Raw genomic sequence first — 17,823 nt, 5'->3', positions numbered from 1 at the left:
CCTGGGTTTCCCAGGTTCCCAGGCCTTCAGACTTGGACCAGCCACACTACCAGCCTCCCTGTGTCTCCAGAGTGCAGACTGCCTGTTGTGGGACTTCACAGCATCCATTATTCCATGAGCCAAGGTCCCTAGTAAGTCTCCTCTCATGTGTCCTGATCTGTTTATCCTAGTGGTTCTGTCTCTCTGGAAAACCCTGAAATAATACAGAAATAACAGAATTATTTTCCTGACCTCCTTCCTAGACAGTGTGTTCCAGTACCATGGGATTCTCTAAAAATATTTTGATTTCAGCTTTTAAAATTCTGAGAAGTGTTTTATTATCTTTTCCCTGAATGGGGGCACTCGTGTAAAATGAGTTTTCTTAGAGGATTTCTAGTGATCCTTAAGGAAGGTCTCTTCCTGAAGAATCCAGGTGTGGAAACAGTAGCGGTCAAACCACATATTTCCAGCAGGGGGCGCGCGTCACCCACCATTAAACTTCATTCCTGTTCCTCAGCAGACTGAGCTGCCTCAAGGGCGGCCCCTCAGCAGAATAGGGGAGGAGGGGAGTTGATCTTTCCTGAGTGGGAGCTTTTGGGGTTAGAGGTGCCTCGCCCTAGTGGAAGATTTGGATGGCTCCAAAGAGCGGGGCAGGACCAAAGTTGCCCCAGGCTGCAGGGGAGGCATGTGAGTGCCACTGCTGCTCAGGGTCCCTTCCAAGTCCTCTCCTCCTCTCCAACTGAAATTCCCCTTTAGAATCCCTACTTTGGCTTAGAGGACAAAAATCACACGTGTTGTTTCTGGAGGGCTCCTGTTAGCACACCTGGGTTATCTGAGAAGCATGCAGGGACCCTCAACACCGCTGCACATGAGTCACCAGGAGCTTTGAAAACTGGTGCCCAAGCTGCATCCCAAACCAAGCAAACCAGAATCTTTGCAGGTGGGGCCCAGACATCAGCATTCAACACCTCTCTGGGAAATTCAGGGTGCATCCAGGGCTGTGCGCCCTAGGGTGGGAGCTTGCCGATTCTCTCCCGTGAGTCCAGGTGAGCTGATGGAATTAGTGAGTTCACCTGGGAGGGCTTCGGCTTGAGTGATGGTTACTCTTTGGTGCATATAAAGCTCACCTGGCAGGGGCCTGCGGAGCATTATCTGAGTGCTTGTGAAAGGTGCTCCAGCTCTTCCCCCGACCCAGCAGCCACTCCCAGAAGCCCGCAATCTTGAGGAGATGGAAGCAGAGAGAGGAGAAGGATCCAGTGAGAACCCCGCCTGCTCTGTAAGGCGATCAGAGGTCATGAATAATGGAGAGAAACGGGGCCTCTGAGTCCTGGGTGCCTGGCTGACTCAGGAGGCTCCCGTGTGGGTGGCGAGGCTGAGCAGGTCTCCTTGGTGAGGAGCCCTTACCTGTCCCTGGGGTGGCCTGGAGGGATCCCAGGTGGCCCCCTGGCTGTGCGGCCAGGTGGGAAGTGGATGCCAAGGTCTGGTGTCACCCGATTCTCCATAGGGAGGAGAGGGGGCCCGTGGGGAGGGGAGGGAGGAAGGAGGCCAGCTGCCCTCAGTGCCATGAATAAGTGACGAGGCCCAAGGAGAAGCAGGCACAGAGGAGGAGGTGGCTCACCAGAGGGTGGTGGGAGGGGACAGGGACAGGCAGTTCAGAGATAAGGCACTGAGGTTCAGCTCAGGGGCCAGGGAGGGCAGAGACAACAGTGCCTTGGGCCCGGGGGTGCCAAGAAAAGGGGGGCACTCTGGCCCACCCAGGCCAGAGCTCAGGAAGGAGGGTCAGGTTCCAGCAGGTGTGAGCCTTCCAGCGCTTGGAGAAGGCCGCCCACAACATGATGCCCCAGAAGAAAAAGCGGAGGAAGAAGGACATCGACTTCCTGGCCCTGTACGAAGCGCAGCTGCTGAACTACACCTCGGAGGACGACGAGGAGGAGCTGGAACACGAGTACTACAAGGCCAGAGGTGCGTGGTCCCAGCCTAGGGGTGTGGGCAACTGGCTGCGGTGGCCAAGGGTCTGTCCCTGGCTGGGGGGAGTCAGTCTAGGATTTCAGAGCAAGCCCTTTCTCACTGATTATCCCATGTGTCCCCTCGGAGTAAGAAGTTGGCATCATGCAGGGATAGTGAGGTCCCTGTCGTACACACAGGTGGAGCAACTCACCTTTAGCCCCCGATTCTTAGTGGCACAGAATAGTCTACAGCCGCAGCACCCCGTGGTCCCATGTTCTCCAGCTCCTGAACATCCCCAAAGCCATGTTCCAGTCTGGCTCCTGAGAATGTGGTCTGCAGCAGGCAGAGTGCCCTGAACTGCTGGGGTCATGAAGGGATGTCTTGGGGAGGAAGCCTGACCCCTCATCCTGTGCCCACCGTGGTTGATGGAGAAGGGGAGCCTGGGCTTAGCAAGGAGATGCCCATCGCATACATGGAGGGCGGCCTGTGCTCTGCACCCCAGGACCTTGTCCTTTTAGTCTCATCTTTCCCTGGGTCACACGAGACCTGCTTGAAATTGCTGTAACTCCTTACCAGGTAAACCAAAGAAGAGGTGAGCTGTGACCCCAGAGCCACTTCTGGCCTGCAGAGTTTCAGTTGTTTTCTTCCTTTCCAGTGTTTTGAAATCATTTTGTCTGTGGATGCCTGCAGGCTGTGGACGTCCAGTTTACCGCAGTCTCCACCACTCCTTGTCAACTCATGCTAGGTCTGGTTTCCACCTTGGTGCTGCCTGCCTGGTCTCTGAAGGCATTTAAATTCTCGGTGTTGACTCCAAAGTGGCTCACTGGTCCCCATAAGCACCATAGTCATCCATTCATTCATTCAAATATTTATTGAATGTGTGCTCTGTGCTGGCCCATGGGCTTGCTTGTCCCCCCCCTTTCTCCCTCCTCCTGTCCTGATGTGGAAAGCCCAGCTCAGACCCCCTCTTTTCCATGAAGCCCTCCCTAATTCCAGTCCACCATTAGTTCCCTGATTAGATCCTATTCATAATTGTTCCATTGTTCCCTGCAAGGCTGGTGCGTCCGGCTTGCAGCCACAGCCACCCTAAACACTGTGAGGGCGGGGCCTTGCTGTACTTGTCTTTAGTCCTCCTTGCTCAGTCCCTGCACAGACCCGGGCTCAGAGAATGTAATCGCAGAGATCAGGAAGGCTGTGGCCCCTTTCCAGGTACAGTATCTTGGGCACCTCTAGGGGTAGAAGTGGGGGCTGTAAAAGAAGGTGGGCCCAGGACACAGGAAGCATCGGCCACCTTCTGCCAGCACAGGTGCCTTAAGCTCTGACCCTTGGGCTGGGCGGTGAGACATCAGGGCAGCATCCCCACCCTGTGTGCAGTGATTGGCTTCCCAGGTGATTCTCCTCAGCCACCACGACTGCTGGTGAGATCATTCTAGAACCTCTCATAGCCAGCACACTGTTGACTTTAGTTCATGGGCTCTGCGTGCCTCAGCGTGGCAGTCATGATCCTTCTCCTTTTAATCCTTCCAAAGTCCTTTTACTAACATTCTTACATTCGATCCTCAAGATCCCTGAGCACAGTCAAGGCAGGCAGATTAGTCCCACTTCACAAGTTAAAGACTCAGGCCCGGAGGAATCTGAAGCTGGGTTAAGTAACTTGCCCAAGATCACAGAGCTAGTAAATAGCAGAGTTAGGATTTGAATCCAGCCAGTCTGGCTGGTTCTTGCTCTTGTACTGCCCAGTTTTGACTGTGGCGAAAATAGCTGGAGAAGAGCAAGTGGAGGTGGGTGCCATGCTGACATTTCTAAGGGAACCACAGGTTCTCCTGTCTGCTGCAGGTCACTGGCTATACATGTGGATGATGCTAACAGTGGTCACATACTGAGCTCCTGCTGTGCTGTCATCACCACCCTCTCAGTGCTAGAACAACGGGTTCCCCACTTCCTTTGCACTCTGGGCTCTGATGTTACATGGAGAGTCTTGATGAGTGTGATGGGGAGGAAGAAGGAGGGACGAAAAGGCTCGGTGTTCCTTCTCTCTTCCTTAGAGTACCTTCTGGCTACCCTGGGGTTCCCCAATAACCAGAGGGAGGAGAGCAGCTCCCTCAGTGCTTTGAGAGCAGGCTGAACTGGGCACATTGCTCTGTCTTCTAAGACAGGGCCCATGATGGGAAGAGCAACTCATTCTAGAACTGGAGAGTAGAAGAGGCCGCAGGCCACCCAGAACAGGCTTCCAGCTCTAGAGGCATCTCCTTTCCTGCATCCTAGACAGGAGTCCCCCAGCATTTGTTGGGATACACTTTTCGAAGGCAACCTCCTTGGGGATGCTGTCAATGAACATGATAGGGATGATTTTCCTCTTAGTCCATTCGTGCTGCTGTACCAGAATACCCGAGACTGGGTGATTTATAAAGAACAGATTTTTTTTCCCCACACAGTTCTGGAGGCCGAGATGTCCAAGATCAAGGTGCCAGTATCTGGTGAGAACTTTCTTGCTGTTTCCCCACATGGCAATAGGCAGAAGGACAAGAGAACCAAATGCCCCTGTCAAGCCCCTGTATAAGGGCACCTAATCCCTTTCACGAGGGGGAAGCCCTCACAAGCTAATCATCTCTTAAAGACCCCACCCCTCAATACTATCACAATAGCAACTCCTGAATTTTGGAGGGGACACATTCAAACTATAGCAATGGTAGTGATGATTATAATAATAACCACTTATGAAATGCCTATCTTTTCATGCAACTATGGAAGGATATCTGTAAGATAAATTCCAAGAAATGTAAATTCTAGGTCAGTAAGTTTAAGTGTTGAAAACTATTTTATTTAACGCTTATCACAGTCTTCAAGGAAGAATTTTTTCCTACTTCAGTGATGAGGAAATTGAAGCTTAGTAAACCATTCCGTTGAAGTCACATAGCCAATACTGGTAGAACTGGGCTTCAGATCCTGGTCAATTTTGTTCCGTATTCATTCATTTATTCATTCATTCCTATGATCATTCATTCATCCAGGTAATTTATTTGAGTACCTCCCTTGCGCTGGGCTGTGTGCTAAGAGCAACACTCCATTGTGATTAACAATTCTTTGTGCTAACTAGGAGACTTTATTAGTGGGGGTCTTCCCATCTGAAGTCCAGTGGAATTCTGTGTCCTCTACAAGGTATCTGTCTTTCACAAGATAGTTCTTCAGTTATTTGAATTGAGTTTTTCTTTAAAATTAAAAAAATTGAGCAATAATGTACATACACTATAAAACTTCATAAGTATAGTAATAAGGTACAGTAATGCATTTTTACATATGCACATGCTTGTACAACCACCATTCAGATCAGAATATGAAACATTCCCAGCCCCCAGAGTGCTCCTTCATACCCCTTCCCAGAGGCAACAAGTCTCCCAGTTCTGTCATCATCGATTAGTTTTTTTCCTGTTATTGAACTTTTAAATGGACTCATACAGTGTACACACTTGTGTGGGTCTAGCTTTTCTTTCAGTGTTATCTTCACTTATCTCCGTGTGACACATTATGTAATTCTTTCCCATGGCCGATTACTATTTGCGTTTGATACATACACCACCATCTACTTAGCCATTCCACTGTCGACGAACATTTGGGTTATTTCTGGGGTTTGTTTTGTTGCTATTATGAGTAAAGCTGCTACTAATCTTGTACACATATTCCGATGAACACATGTACTGGTTTCTTTTAGATTTATAATTGGAAGTAGAATTGCTGGGTCACAAGTGAGCATATGTTTAGTTACCAGGGCTTGGATCAATTTACATGTATGAGAGTGACAACGGCTCCACATTCTTGCCCACACTTGGTATTATCAGTCTTCTTTTTAGCCATTCTGGTGGGTACATGGCAGTGTCTCATTGTAGTTTTAATTTGCATTTCCCTGATAAATAGGTTGAGAACTTTTCCATACATCTGTTGGCTGCATAGCTACCCTCTTTTGTGGCGTGCCTGTTTTAGTTTTTTGTCCATTTTCCAACTTTATTGAGGTATAAGTTACTTATAATAAAATGCACCTATTTTAAATATGCTGTTTGGCGAGTGCTGCATTCTCATATCCACTAGGAAATCAGTATATGGACTGTTTAAATTGGCCCTCAAGGGTTCCCTGTGTTCCTTTCCAGTCAATTCCCCTTAATTCTGACCCCAGGCAACCACTTTTCTGCTTCCTGCTACAATAGATGAGATTTGTCTCTTCCAGAGTTTCACATACATGACATTATAAAGTATGTTGTGTTTTGTGTCTGACTTCTGCGTAGTATAATGCACTTGAGAGTCATCTGTTTTGCATGTCAGTAATTCATTCGGTTTTATTGCTGAGTAGTATTCCACTGTACAGATACACCACCCCGTTTATCTGTGCCCCCGTTGATAGACATTTAGGGTGTCTCCAGTTTGGGTCTGTTAGAAATAAAGCTGTTATGAACATCTGTGTGTGGGTCTTTGTGGGGACATGCTTTCATTTCATTTTGGTGAAGACTTTAAAGTGGAATTTCTGGGTATTAAGTGTACACTTATCTTACAAACTTGTTGCCCATTGAAAAAGTTTTGTGGTCTCCTCTTTTTCTTATTGATTTGTGTGAATTTGTGGTATCTTCTGGCTCTGAGTGTTTTATTGGATATATGAATTCCAAATATCTTCTCCTAGCCTGTGGCTTGCCTCTCATTTTCTCTGGTCTCAACTCAATGAAGTTCAATTTGTTGTTTTTTTTTTTTTTTAAATGGTTTGCACCCTGTTTAAGTAGCTGTGTAACCCAGAATCAACTATGGATGTAGTTTTTCATTCCTCTCCCATGCCCCAGACTCTCCTTTTCTCCAAACCAAGCATGCTCCAGTGTCTACGTCTTCTCTCATGTGATGTAGCTCTAGAATTTCCACCAGGCTGGCCATACTTTTCCTGTGGGCATTTGGTTTGGAAATGCCTTTGTGTGCAATCTGTGTGGGCAACACATCCGTTCCCAGGTCTGTGCTCAGAGGAGTCAGGAGTGGGCTCCACAGGTTGGTCACTCTCCCTGTAGTATAAACTATGAAGAATTAAGGCTTTGGTTATTATAAATAAGAGACAGGAATTGTACAAATATCCGGCTGCTTTTCTCCCCCAATGGTGCCTCGATGGGGACCTTCATCAGAACCAAGGACATAAAAATGTCCACTCACACCAAGCACTCCTGCTCCTGGTGCATCACAGGCCTGTAAGGGCCACATGAGAAAAGAGAGATCTCCTGAGGGACTTCTGGAATCTCAGTGCATCGGGTGCATGTTAGTTGAGCTGCATCTTATCTGCCAAAAGAACAAACTCTTAGCTCTCAGAGTTAAAATGGGCTTTTCTCTATGAACAATAGTTTTAAAACCAGGCTACCATTTGTTGAGTTTCTTCTATGTGCCAGAGGCTTTACATACATGACCTCTAATCCTGAGAATGCCCTGCAAACCAGGTAAGATCGTCCAGGTGTCACAGAGACACACGCACTTGTCCAGGGTCACTTTGCTCAAAGTGGAGGAGCCAGTGGCTGCATCCAGATCTCTGTGGCACTGAAGTCTAGAACTTTCTACCACCCCACACTGGCTCTGGGCATGCTGAAGTATGAATGGTATCTGTGAAGTACCTGCCAAGGTGCCCAGCCCACAACAGCACACTTTAAGTTGTTTATATTTCTCACTGCTCTCCCATCCCCCCTCGCACTTTGCCACTTGTGCCCTCTGTGGAATGGGCTCTGAATTGATAGGTTTGAATCATGACTGTCTACTTTCAAAATATCTCCTAATCAGCTGGGCATCTTTGGGCAGCTCAGATACACTCAGCATCTGGTTGGGGATCTGCTTTGAAAAGACTGGAAGTACAACCAACAAGTACAAGGTTTGCCTTAATAATCAGGTACAATTATATAGGTAAGGCCCTTAGCTCAGGGTATATAATAAGCAACCAATCAATGTTGTTTATTACTACAATCATTAAGTACTGGTATTAATACAATCCAATGATGTGGTGGACATCGATCATATGCCCCAAATACTTAAAACACCCTCCCCACATTTTTCTGACTCTCCACATTGTAAATTCCATCTTCTCAACATGGAATTATTTTCTCAGCCCCCCTTGGTGCAGAAATGTACCTCAGCTTTCCAGAACTGGCTGTTCCAGTGCAAGACTTTGATTCAGAAGTAAGCATCATAACAGGATGAGCTGAGGACAAGGAATTATTTTGGAGACATGAGTAGCAGGACAGGGAGGTGACGGTGGGCTGTTTCCTGCTCTTGGCAGAGGTGATGTGGCTCTCGGGTGGCTGGTGGCAGCGACCTTCCCCAGGCTAGTTCTGTGCTGTGATTCCAGGAGTTGTTTCTGGAAATGGACATAAGGCACGTGCCTCCAGCCTTTCCAAAACATCTGCAAGCCTTCTGATATCCCTACTGCATCCTGCTTGCTTCACCTGGCTGGAGTAGATTCTGCTGTCTCAAAGAATCCAGATGCATTCTTGCCTTTCCTCTCCGGGAAGTGGACAGGGCTCTAACTGTACTGAGGCCCTGACTAAGAAAAGTGTAGTAAACACAACAAGCTTCAAGGGGTTGATGAGAGAGAAGTCAGAGTCCCTGCCAAAGAAGGACCCCCTGCAAAGCTCTGCACACCCAGCCCTGGGGTGGCTCATTCTATAAATGTCAGTGCCCAGAAGGTCATGGGAGGTGAGGGCTGGCCACAGCCACCTCATGTAGAGGACAGAGAAGAAGCGGAGAGCTGGGCGCAGGTTCTGAAGAAGGCCATGTCTAGGAGGGCATTGATGTTTCTTGCTAAAAAGATTACAGAACGGGCATCCGGAGGCTTCGGACTGGGCTCTGGTATTGATACCATACAGAACCTGCCCCCTTGCCCTCAGTCTCCTCGACTGCAAAATGAGGGCCTGGTTTAAGTGTGAAGTTTTGGTCTTGCAGCAGGACGTGTTGTGGGTCTCACCCTGGCTCAGAGGCCTACAGCGTGTAGCAGGGATTCCCAGAATCCTGGGCCTCCCCAGCAAGGCCAGCCAGAGCTCTGGCTTCTCCAGGCCCACACAGGATTCCGGGTTTTTTCCGAGCCTGCAACCTGTCTCCTCCTCTCCTCCTCCAGTGTATGAAGTAGTCACAGCCACGGGGGATGTTCGCGGCGCAGGGACGGATGCCAATGTCTTCATCACGCTTTTTGGAGAGAATGGGCTCTCTCCCAAGCTCCAGCTCACCAGCAAGTGAGTACCCACTCGGCCTTGGTGGAATCCTGGGCCATTAGTCCGGTTGATTAAGTTCTGGAACCCAAGGGTGGCCTGCTTCTGTGGGGAGAAGGCACATCTGACCACAGATGTATTAAGAGGTATGAGGCCTCTGCTAATGACAGACCGTGTATCAGCTGGGCATCTCCTGGTCACCTCCTGTGCACCTCCCTCAGCTCCTCTCTTGATTTTTGTGAACGGTAATGCCTCCTATGGATCTCAGAATTCCCAAGAATCTACATTAGCTGTCCCTTGATGTCAGAAAATGAACATTTGGGATCAAGAAACCTGGGTCTAGGTCCAGCTCTTCCACTTAGTTCCATGTGACTTTGGCCCAGTCTCTCTGCACCCAGAGACTTCGTTTCCTCATATATCATCACACGGATGTTGGAAGACCATGCCTGTGAGGGAGCTGTGAGCATAAATATTCCGCACTGAGGTCCCACTAGGGACCAGCATTGTGTTAAACCTGCTTGCCACCTGACACACACCCAGCTAGCCACAGGGATCGCTTGTGTGTGTGCTTGTGCGTGTGTATGCCTTGCGTGCTCTGTCTTATAACTAGTAAGAGTTGGGACCATTGTCTCCTTCAGATCCTTTCCCCCACTGCATGCACACATACATCAACATATTCGTAAAACCTGAGAACATGTTAGCAGATGAATGGAATTTCAGAGACATTTAGGGCCTCAGGAGTGATCTATTCAGCTGGCTTTCATACTGTGCTGAATGGAATAGAATCTATCAGCTGGTTCTAGGCCCATGAAACATTTGCAAACTGCTGATCTGTTCTAACCTGCTCACAGGGAAATCGAAGCCTAGAGAGGAGCCGTGAGTAGCCTAGGGTCATGGAGCTTTTTAATAATGAAGTTGGTCCTGAAATCCCACATCCCTTTTTTTTTTTTTAAGATGGAGTCTTGCTCTGTCACCCAGGCTGGAGTGCAGTGGCACTATCTCAACTGACTGCAACCTCTACCTCCCATATTCAAGTGATTCTCCTGCCTCAGCCTCCGGAGTAGCTGGGACTACAGGCATGTGCCACCATAACCAGCTAATTTTTTGTATTTTTAGTAGAGATGGGATTTCACCATGTTGGCAAGGCTGGTCTTGAACTCCTGGCTTTAAGTGATTTGCCTGCTTCAGCCTCCCAAAGTGCTGGGATTACAGGAATGAGCCACTGTGCCTGGTCTTCAAACCACATATTCTTGATGTAGATGTTTCCCTTGACCACATGACCCTATGGTCCGGGGGGTATGAGGGAGATGCTCCTTGAGACTTCCTGGGGCTCCAGACTGTGACCCCAGGATTAATGGCCTGGCACTTCCAGGGCTGGTAGAGGAAGCTGTAGAGGCCAGGAGATCCATGTACCCTGTGCCTTGCAGACTGGCCAGGCCCCATGTGACATGGGCTATGGTGACCATGCTGCTGCATTGAGGCAGGTGTAACGTCCCATTTTATCCATTTCCACAGAACAGGGTACCTGCCTTCTTGTGCCACTTACACTGTGGCTTGACTCGCTTGTGAAGTCTTTCCATCTGATGATGTGGACACGGTAAAGAGAATACATGAAACCTCCATCTTCTTTGCCATGTGTTCCCAGAGTGCAATGCTGTAGGGAGAAGCTGCAAACACTAGGGAGTTGCCCGGTTGGTTTCTGAAGTTCCCAGATTTTCTTTTTAAAACAAAATGAAACCTTTTTCCTTTGATGATGGTCCTCACTGCCTTCCCTCCTTTCACACATTCAGTATCCTCAGATTTCTTCCCCTTTTTCATTTGTCAAAACGTCTTCTCAGGAAGGGCCCTGAGCCACCCTTTATAATGTGGCATGGATTTTCACTGAGTCTCCATTCCCAGGAGTTTGGGTTCCAACCTTCCCCCTCATGGGGTCTGAAGGTGTCTAGGGCATGAATGAGCTGGTAGGGCTGGGACCTCCTGGCTTTGCTGAGATCCCATGGGGAAGCCAGCTTCTCCTGGCCAGCCCTGAGAATGGGAATCAACCCTCCTTAATTACCCCAGGGGATGGCCCCAGAGACCAGTGGCAGTTTCTGCCTATATCTGCGCCATGCTCCAGGTCAGGAAGTAGGAATGTAGGTCTGGCCAGGCCCCCAACCACCTGCTCAGGAATGCTCTAGAGCAGAGTGGGTGGTCTCAGCAGTGGGGACACAGTTCGGAGTTCCAGCTGTGTGACTGGAGAGGCTGGAGAGGGGCTTTGAGGAGAAATGGAGGGAGCTGGAGGATGGGCCAGGGGAAAGTCTGCTCTGCCCTGCCAGCAGCTCTCCTAGTTCTGTGTGTATAGTCAGAGCTTGGCAAAGGCCAGTGGTATCAGTGTGGCTAGAGTGAGACTTTAAAGGGACAGACACTTAATCTGGGGCTTAAGTGGTGAAAATAACTCATATGAGAGAGAGGGAGAAAGAGTGTCCTTTAAGGGAAACTGATTTCCCAAGTCTGGAGCCAGCAATGAACCCTGTGGGCTGACAGTGGGCAGAGGAGGCCTATGGCTGGAAATGTGGGGCCATGTTGATGGGCAGGGAGGAGGAAAGTCAGAAAGGTCTGGAAGGCTAGGCTGAGGAAGGCCTTGCAGGAAAGCTAACTGGCGAAGGTTCAACTTACCTGCTGTGTTGACAGAGATCATCTGAGCATAGTGAGCAGGACGAGTGGGGAAGGAGCAGGTCAGAGTCTGGCTGCAACAAGAACTGAGAAAAGGCCTTCAAAGAGCATTGACGACATGGTCCTTGCTATCTAAGACCGTTTTGTTCCAGATGGAAACTGCAGGTTGGGGAAGACCAGTGCTTTCTGAGGAATTCCAGGCTGCCCATGCAAGCCAGAAGAGACGTCAGCTGAGATCCCCTTGCTCTGTGAGATTTAGATGCAGTTAGCTCAGGCCATTGGCTGCCCCACCCCCTCCTGGGATCTGGCCGAGAATACCCACTGGTCCCACAGCCTCCTCGCACCTCACCGTCTGCTGCTCTCCCCTCCTCTCCACACTGTGCTACCCAAACCCAAACCTATAGGGGCAGCTAGAACAAACTGCCTTTTCCTTGCACACCCAAAATGCACACACATACATTTTTGTGTGTAATATGCTTCACTGCTGGCTCCTGGCACCAGACAGAGTTCACACTGCAGCAATGCAAACAACTTCTAAAGGAATATTAGAGCCTTGGTCTCACAACTCAGCCATCCTCTTTCTTAGAGTTTCTCCTGACCTGTCTTCTGTGGCCTCTGGCCATGTCTCATCCCATCTCTCCTTCCTGCTTCTCCCACATTCTCTCTCTTCTTTCTCACCCCTCAATTCTTGTCATTCTTGTGCCTTTCCTTCTGTCCCCTAGGACTTCACTTTCACTCCCAAATGCTGTATTAGGACTTTTTTTTCCAGTACAAAATAATTCCAACAGGAACTTCAGTGCCAGTGCTGATTAATTTTTGCCCTGGTGGTTGGGGGGGGGTCTACATTCCTTGGCACTCATTGGCCTTAGATTCCCCCATGAGTGAACCTTTACCCCAACCCTACCCCAGTTAAGCACCCACAGTAGTGGCTGCCAGGGGAAGGCCCCATCTTCTGGGTTTTCTTGCACCCTCCTCCATTAACCAGGGCCACCTCCAGCCCTGAGTTGTGTGTTCAGAATATGGCAAAAGGATGGGATCTCATGTATCTTCTGGAACATGGTTATTCGGTTGAGAATTCATCATCTGAGCATGTCAGAATGCCTGGCATTTTAGCCTGATGACTCTGCCTGGTTGATGGCTAAAATGCCCCGTGCAACCTGTAAAGGATCTCTGTATGGGGGTCCCTGCTGAATGGCAGGGGCTGTGCACTGCCTTAGCCTTTATCTGAGAATCAACCAGTGGCCTTGGTGAGGCTCCAGCCTTCCCCAAGGAAACATGAAGTTGTTGGTATTTCTAAGATTTCCTTTGACCAGAAACCCTCTCTCCTTTGCTATTTCTTTCCTACCCCTAGTTTTCTAAAACCCACAGACATTTGCATCCTGACTCAGCAGAAGTAAAAATTTCAGAAACTGATCCTGAGTGCGTTGGGCTTAGGGGCTTGTTGGGGATAATCCCAGCCCCTCCCTGAGTGAAGGGAATCAGAAGAGCCCTGTCTCTGCCACTCTTCCCTCCTCCTCTTGTGATGTGGAAGGCCTTCCCCTTGTCTTCCATAAAGAGATTGCTGTCCATCTCATAAACAGTGTGGAACCCAGAAATACTGCAGCATGGTCCTGAGAAAGCGAGCAGCATTCCCTCTGCTCTTGCTCTGTCCATCCTGGTGGATCTTTTCCCTGTGTTCCTGCTTCCACATATGCTCCTCCCCAACCCCCCAGCAAGTGACGATAAAGCACCATGTCATGGTGGACTATTTCACAAATGCTCCAGGAGGTATGTATTCACCTTCAGCCTGGTTGTTGGAAGGTAACGGAGGTAACTCACATTCTTTTTTTTTTTCTTTTTTAGAGACAGGGTACCACTTTGTCATCCAGTCTGGACTGCAGTGGCATGATCCTGGCTCACTCACTGCAACCTCAAATTCCTGGGCTCAAGTGATTCTCCAGCCTCAGCCTCCTGAGTAGCTGAGACTACAGGCCCAGCCAATTTTAAACTATTTTGTAGAAATATCTCTCACTGTGTTTCCCAGGCTGGTATTCAACTCTTGGCCTCAAGTTATCCTCCTGCCTTGGCCTCTCAAGGCACTGTGATTATAGGCATAAGCCATTGCACCCGGCCATGTTCTTAAATGATACCTTCATGGATGCAGGGCCTTTGAGAAGCTTTCCTTTACTGAATGCAACTGTTGGAGCTTCTTTTCTGGAACTTTCATCAGAGGCACCCCAGAAAGCCAGCTGCTTTCCTTCCAAGTCACACCTTGTCTTTGGCTGAAAATGGGGATACCTCCCCTTGTTCTCCCCTACTTGCTGGCAATGGCTGTTTCTAAAATTTCAGGCACCATCAGAAGATGAAGCCCAGTAATTCCCAAACCGCTTCCACAGAATTCGATCCAGGCAGCCTGCAGGCTGGGCTGGGGATGGGGGAGTTGCTGAAACATGGAATTGTGCCTTTTGTCATAATTACAGAAACAACGTGTTCCTTTTGGAAAGTTAAAAACGTATATGGACAAGAACAAAGAGCCAACACTTCACAATGGCCTCATCATCTAGACATGACTTTTTAAAAATAAATCTTCCCACTCTATTTTTTTTTTTTTTGAGACAGAGTCTTGCTCTGTTGCCCAGGCTGGAGTGCAGTGGCATGATCTCAGCTCACTGCAAACTCTGTCCCTAGGGTTCAAGTGATTCTTCTGCCTTGGTGTCCTGAGTAGCTGGGATTACAGATGTGCGCCACTATGCCTGGCTAATTTTTGTATTTTCAGTAGAGACGGGGTTTCACCTATTGGCCAGGCTGATCTCGAACTCCTGACTTTGTGATTCGCCCACCTCAGCCTCCCAAATTGCTGGGATTACAGATGTGAGCCACTGCACCCGGCCTCCCACTCCATTGTTTTTAAATGAAGATGGTATCCTGTTTGTATTGATTATTCTGTTTGTACATTCTGGTCTTAACCTACCTTTTCTTTTAAGCTTATATTATAAACCTGTTTCTGTTTCATTATTTTTTTTCCAATAGGACTTTTAATGGTTGCAAAGTATTTTATTACAGAGCTTCCCAGGGTGACTGTTTCTTAGGGTATTTATTTGATGGAGAGACTCTTGTCTGTTTACTCTAAAGATCACTTGCCTTGTCTTATATATTGAAACAGAAAATACCTCTCATTCCTTTCTTCTTCTTTCCCGTTCATACAATCCTGATGCACAGAAACATGCCCACATGTTCTCCAAGTTGACAGCTGCTGTGACTCTGAACCAAAGCATGGGATGTGTTGTTATTCTTCTTTGAAAGTGAAATTCCCACATCAGCCAGACCCTCACGATTACTAGCTTGGCTTAGTTCCCTTTAAATGCTTGGTCTGGTAAGTTATTTTCCTCGGTGGGAGGATTTACTGGTGCTTCATGGAGAAAACTTTGTATTTTTCTTGCTCTTCGTCAAGAGCTAAGAGTTGACATTCTCTGTCTTTATTTTGCCAATGATAGAGAAACGACTCTGGGCACTGTGCCCTGCCTCCTCCCTCCCTTCCTATGGTACCCACAGCAAGCCTGGGCATCATCTCTTTCACTTCAGCCAAACTTAGAAGGTTCAGTGCCTCTCTCCTCATCCTCTGTACCCAGACTGCACCTTGAGGGTCTCTTTTCCCTGACAAAGCTGGCTCTGTGTACATTTTTGTCTGAAGTTAAGGAAACTTCTCCCCAGGGCAGATGTTCGACACCATAAGTCCACTCACAGAATCATAGCTTCTGGGTTCTGTAGAGCCTTAAAATCCTTCTATTACCAAGAGAGTCTGAGCCTAATGCCTTGGGGAGAAGGCCCTTCTCCTCCTGCTTTATTTTAAAAGATGTTGATGGTGGATAAATCTTCTGTGATGGTACACATCTTTTGTGATTTTCCATTCCTATGAGCTGTGTGCTATTCCTGAGAGCCCTGGCCAAGAGTGCTGAGTGAGGTCTGCAGCTCTCAGGCCAGTGGGCTAAACTGGGGACAGCAAGAGCTGCTGGCAGGTCTGGGCTGGAATGGTGGGGACCTCAGTCCGGCACACAGGATGGAACAGCTGTTGACATGAGCTTCGGGCTTCTGTTCCTAGGGTATTCTATGGTGAAGCTGCTGCAGCACTCTTGTGTCTAAGCCGACTGTATCTAGGATGCTCCTGAATCTGGACTTGCCTGGCTGCTTCATGGCTGATGTCTCAGGTGTACTTTCTTCTGTTCACACCGTTTGCAGGATGCCAGATATACACTTCCCTCACTGCCCTATTTCCCTGGCTGCTGGTTTGGGGTTGAGTGTTTTCTTTCTTGTTGGAATGGCAGGACCATGGACTGCCACCCAAGTTCTGCATCTACTTGGGGCTGCCATTGCAACTCTTCCCAGAAAGAGCAAGGCCAATGAGGGGGAGCAGCAAGAAGGTCCAAGAGCCCTAAGGCGTTTATTCCTTCCTTCCTCCTCCATCCTCCCAACCCAGAGCAGCCAAAGGGCATGGGGTCATGACTGGGAGAGCCAGGTTCTGGACCCAGCTCTGCTACCAACTAGCAGTTTGAAAAATGGGGTTGCTATTGCCTATGTGCTTGTTTTAGTGACTCACAGCAAGGATCAAATGAGAACTTGGGGGTGAGGGCACGGAATGATACTAACAGTCCCTGTCCTCCTCCTGGCACCATGTCAGAAGGGAATCTCGGAATGGGATCTGGTTGTTCATAGCTCTCCCTAGGAGTGGGATGATGGAGGAAGAATAGGAATGCCAGCCCTTGGCTCTCCTCCCAGGCCTGTGAGCCAACAGCTGATCTGCGCTAACTGAGCACGTGTTCATTGCAGGAGCGAGTCTGCCTTTGAGAAGGCCAACGTTGATGTGTTCCGGGTGAGAACCAACAATGTAGGCCTCATCTACAAAGTCAGGTGAGGATCTGGTGTCTGACTAGGGTTGAGGGGGAGTTGAAAGCCAAGGATTGACTTCATTATTGACACTTTCTGGGTATTAATTACTTGCCAGCTGTTACTTGAAGGGCTACCAAAGGCCCGAATCTTTCCCTTCCATCCTGAATCACAGTGCCCTAAACTTCCCCATTGGAGACTTGCTTTTTTGGATTAAGACAATTTTTTACAAACTTGAAAATATGCTGTGAGAGACACTATAGCACAGTAGTGAGGGGCAGAGACTCTGAGTCCAGGTGCCTGGGTTCAAGCATCCATTCTGTTATTTACTAGCTGTGCGACTTTGGACAGGTTCTCTCTCCAAACCTGTTTCCTCCTCCATAATAATGATGCTTCCTCTGTGATAACCCTGGGACTCAGTGAGGTAGTGCTTGGAACAGTAATTGGCACACAGTAAACACTCAGCAAGCGGTAGAGATACCAAGTGTTGCTGCAAGATGTCTGGACAGAGCATCCCCAGTCTTGATCTCTCTGGAGGGTTCTTGTGAAGGTATAAGGAGAGGTAACTCTACTAGTCCAGTGGCAGAGGAAGAACCTTCAACTGCCCCCCCTTTTCCCTTCCTAGTCCCTGCCATCCACTCCCATTCAAGCTCATGCCCATTTGTGGTCTGATTGCACCCAGGCTAAGGGTGGACAGGGGTCAGATGCAGCCTCAGTTTAGTCCTGATTTGTTTCTCTTCCACTAGAAAAGGACCATGAATTTTCTTTCTTGGGGAAGTAAGGTGCACATGAATGTCCTGGGTATTGTTAAGTGTAGGGAAGGGGATTAGAAGCAGGAAAAGGGCTCTTGCAGCAGAGATTGGGAAAGGGGTGTCATTGTGTGAGGAAAGACAACTGCCACCTGAGGTCCTACTATGTGCCAGGCTATATGCCAGACAGAGGCATACATCCTTGTAAGGGAAAAGCCTGGAATGTCATGGGTTTCATCTGCCTGTTGGGGTTGTGTGCTGTTGAGTGGTGGTTGTCCTGTTAAGATCTGCAGGTATAAACCCTCATAGGGATAAGATGTTTGATGCAAAGTGAGGTCCAGAGGTCAAGAAGCTGGAGTTTTGAGAGGAGATAGAGGGGACCATTGGAAGTCAAGAAGAATTTAGGTGACAGATTTTGATAAGTCTGAATC

At 48.6% G+C, this 17,823-nt stretch overlaps 1 protein-coding gene across 1 annotated transcript in view; it reads left to right on the top strand.

Moving 5' to 3' along the window:
• Positions 1 to 1,598: 1,598 nt before the first annotated feature.
• Positions 1,599 to 17,823, top strand: part of LOXHD1 (lipoxygenase homology PLAT domains 1) — a 188,122-nt gene continuing 171,897 nt past the window's right edge. Inside the window, exons 1-3 of the mRNA XM_035270945.3 lie at positions 1,599 to 1,941; positions 9,041 to 9,155; positions 16,587 to 16,667. Coding sequence (XP_035126836.3) covers positions 1,812 to 1,941; positions 9,041 to 9,155; positions 16,587 to 16,667 — 326 coding nt within the window. The 5' untranslated portion in view covers positions 1,599 to 1,811. The remainder of the gene's footprint in view (positions 1,942 to 9,040; positions 9,156 to 16,586; positions 16,668 to 17,823) is intronic.

This window comes from Callithrix jacchus, chromosome 13, assembly GCF_049354715.1.
Source record: "Callithrix jacchus isolate 240 chromosome 13, calJac240_pri, whole genome shotgun sequence".
Lineage (NCBI taxonomy): Eukaryota > Metazoa > Chordata > Mammalia > Primates > Cebidae > Callithrix > Callithrix jacchus.
Note: the sequence above shows the minus strand (reverse complement) of the source record. Positions and strands in the feature narration are given on the sequence as shown.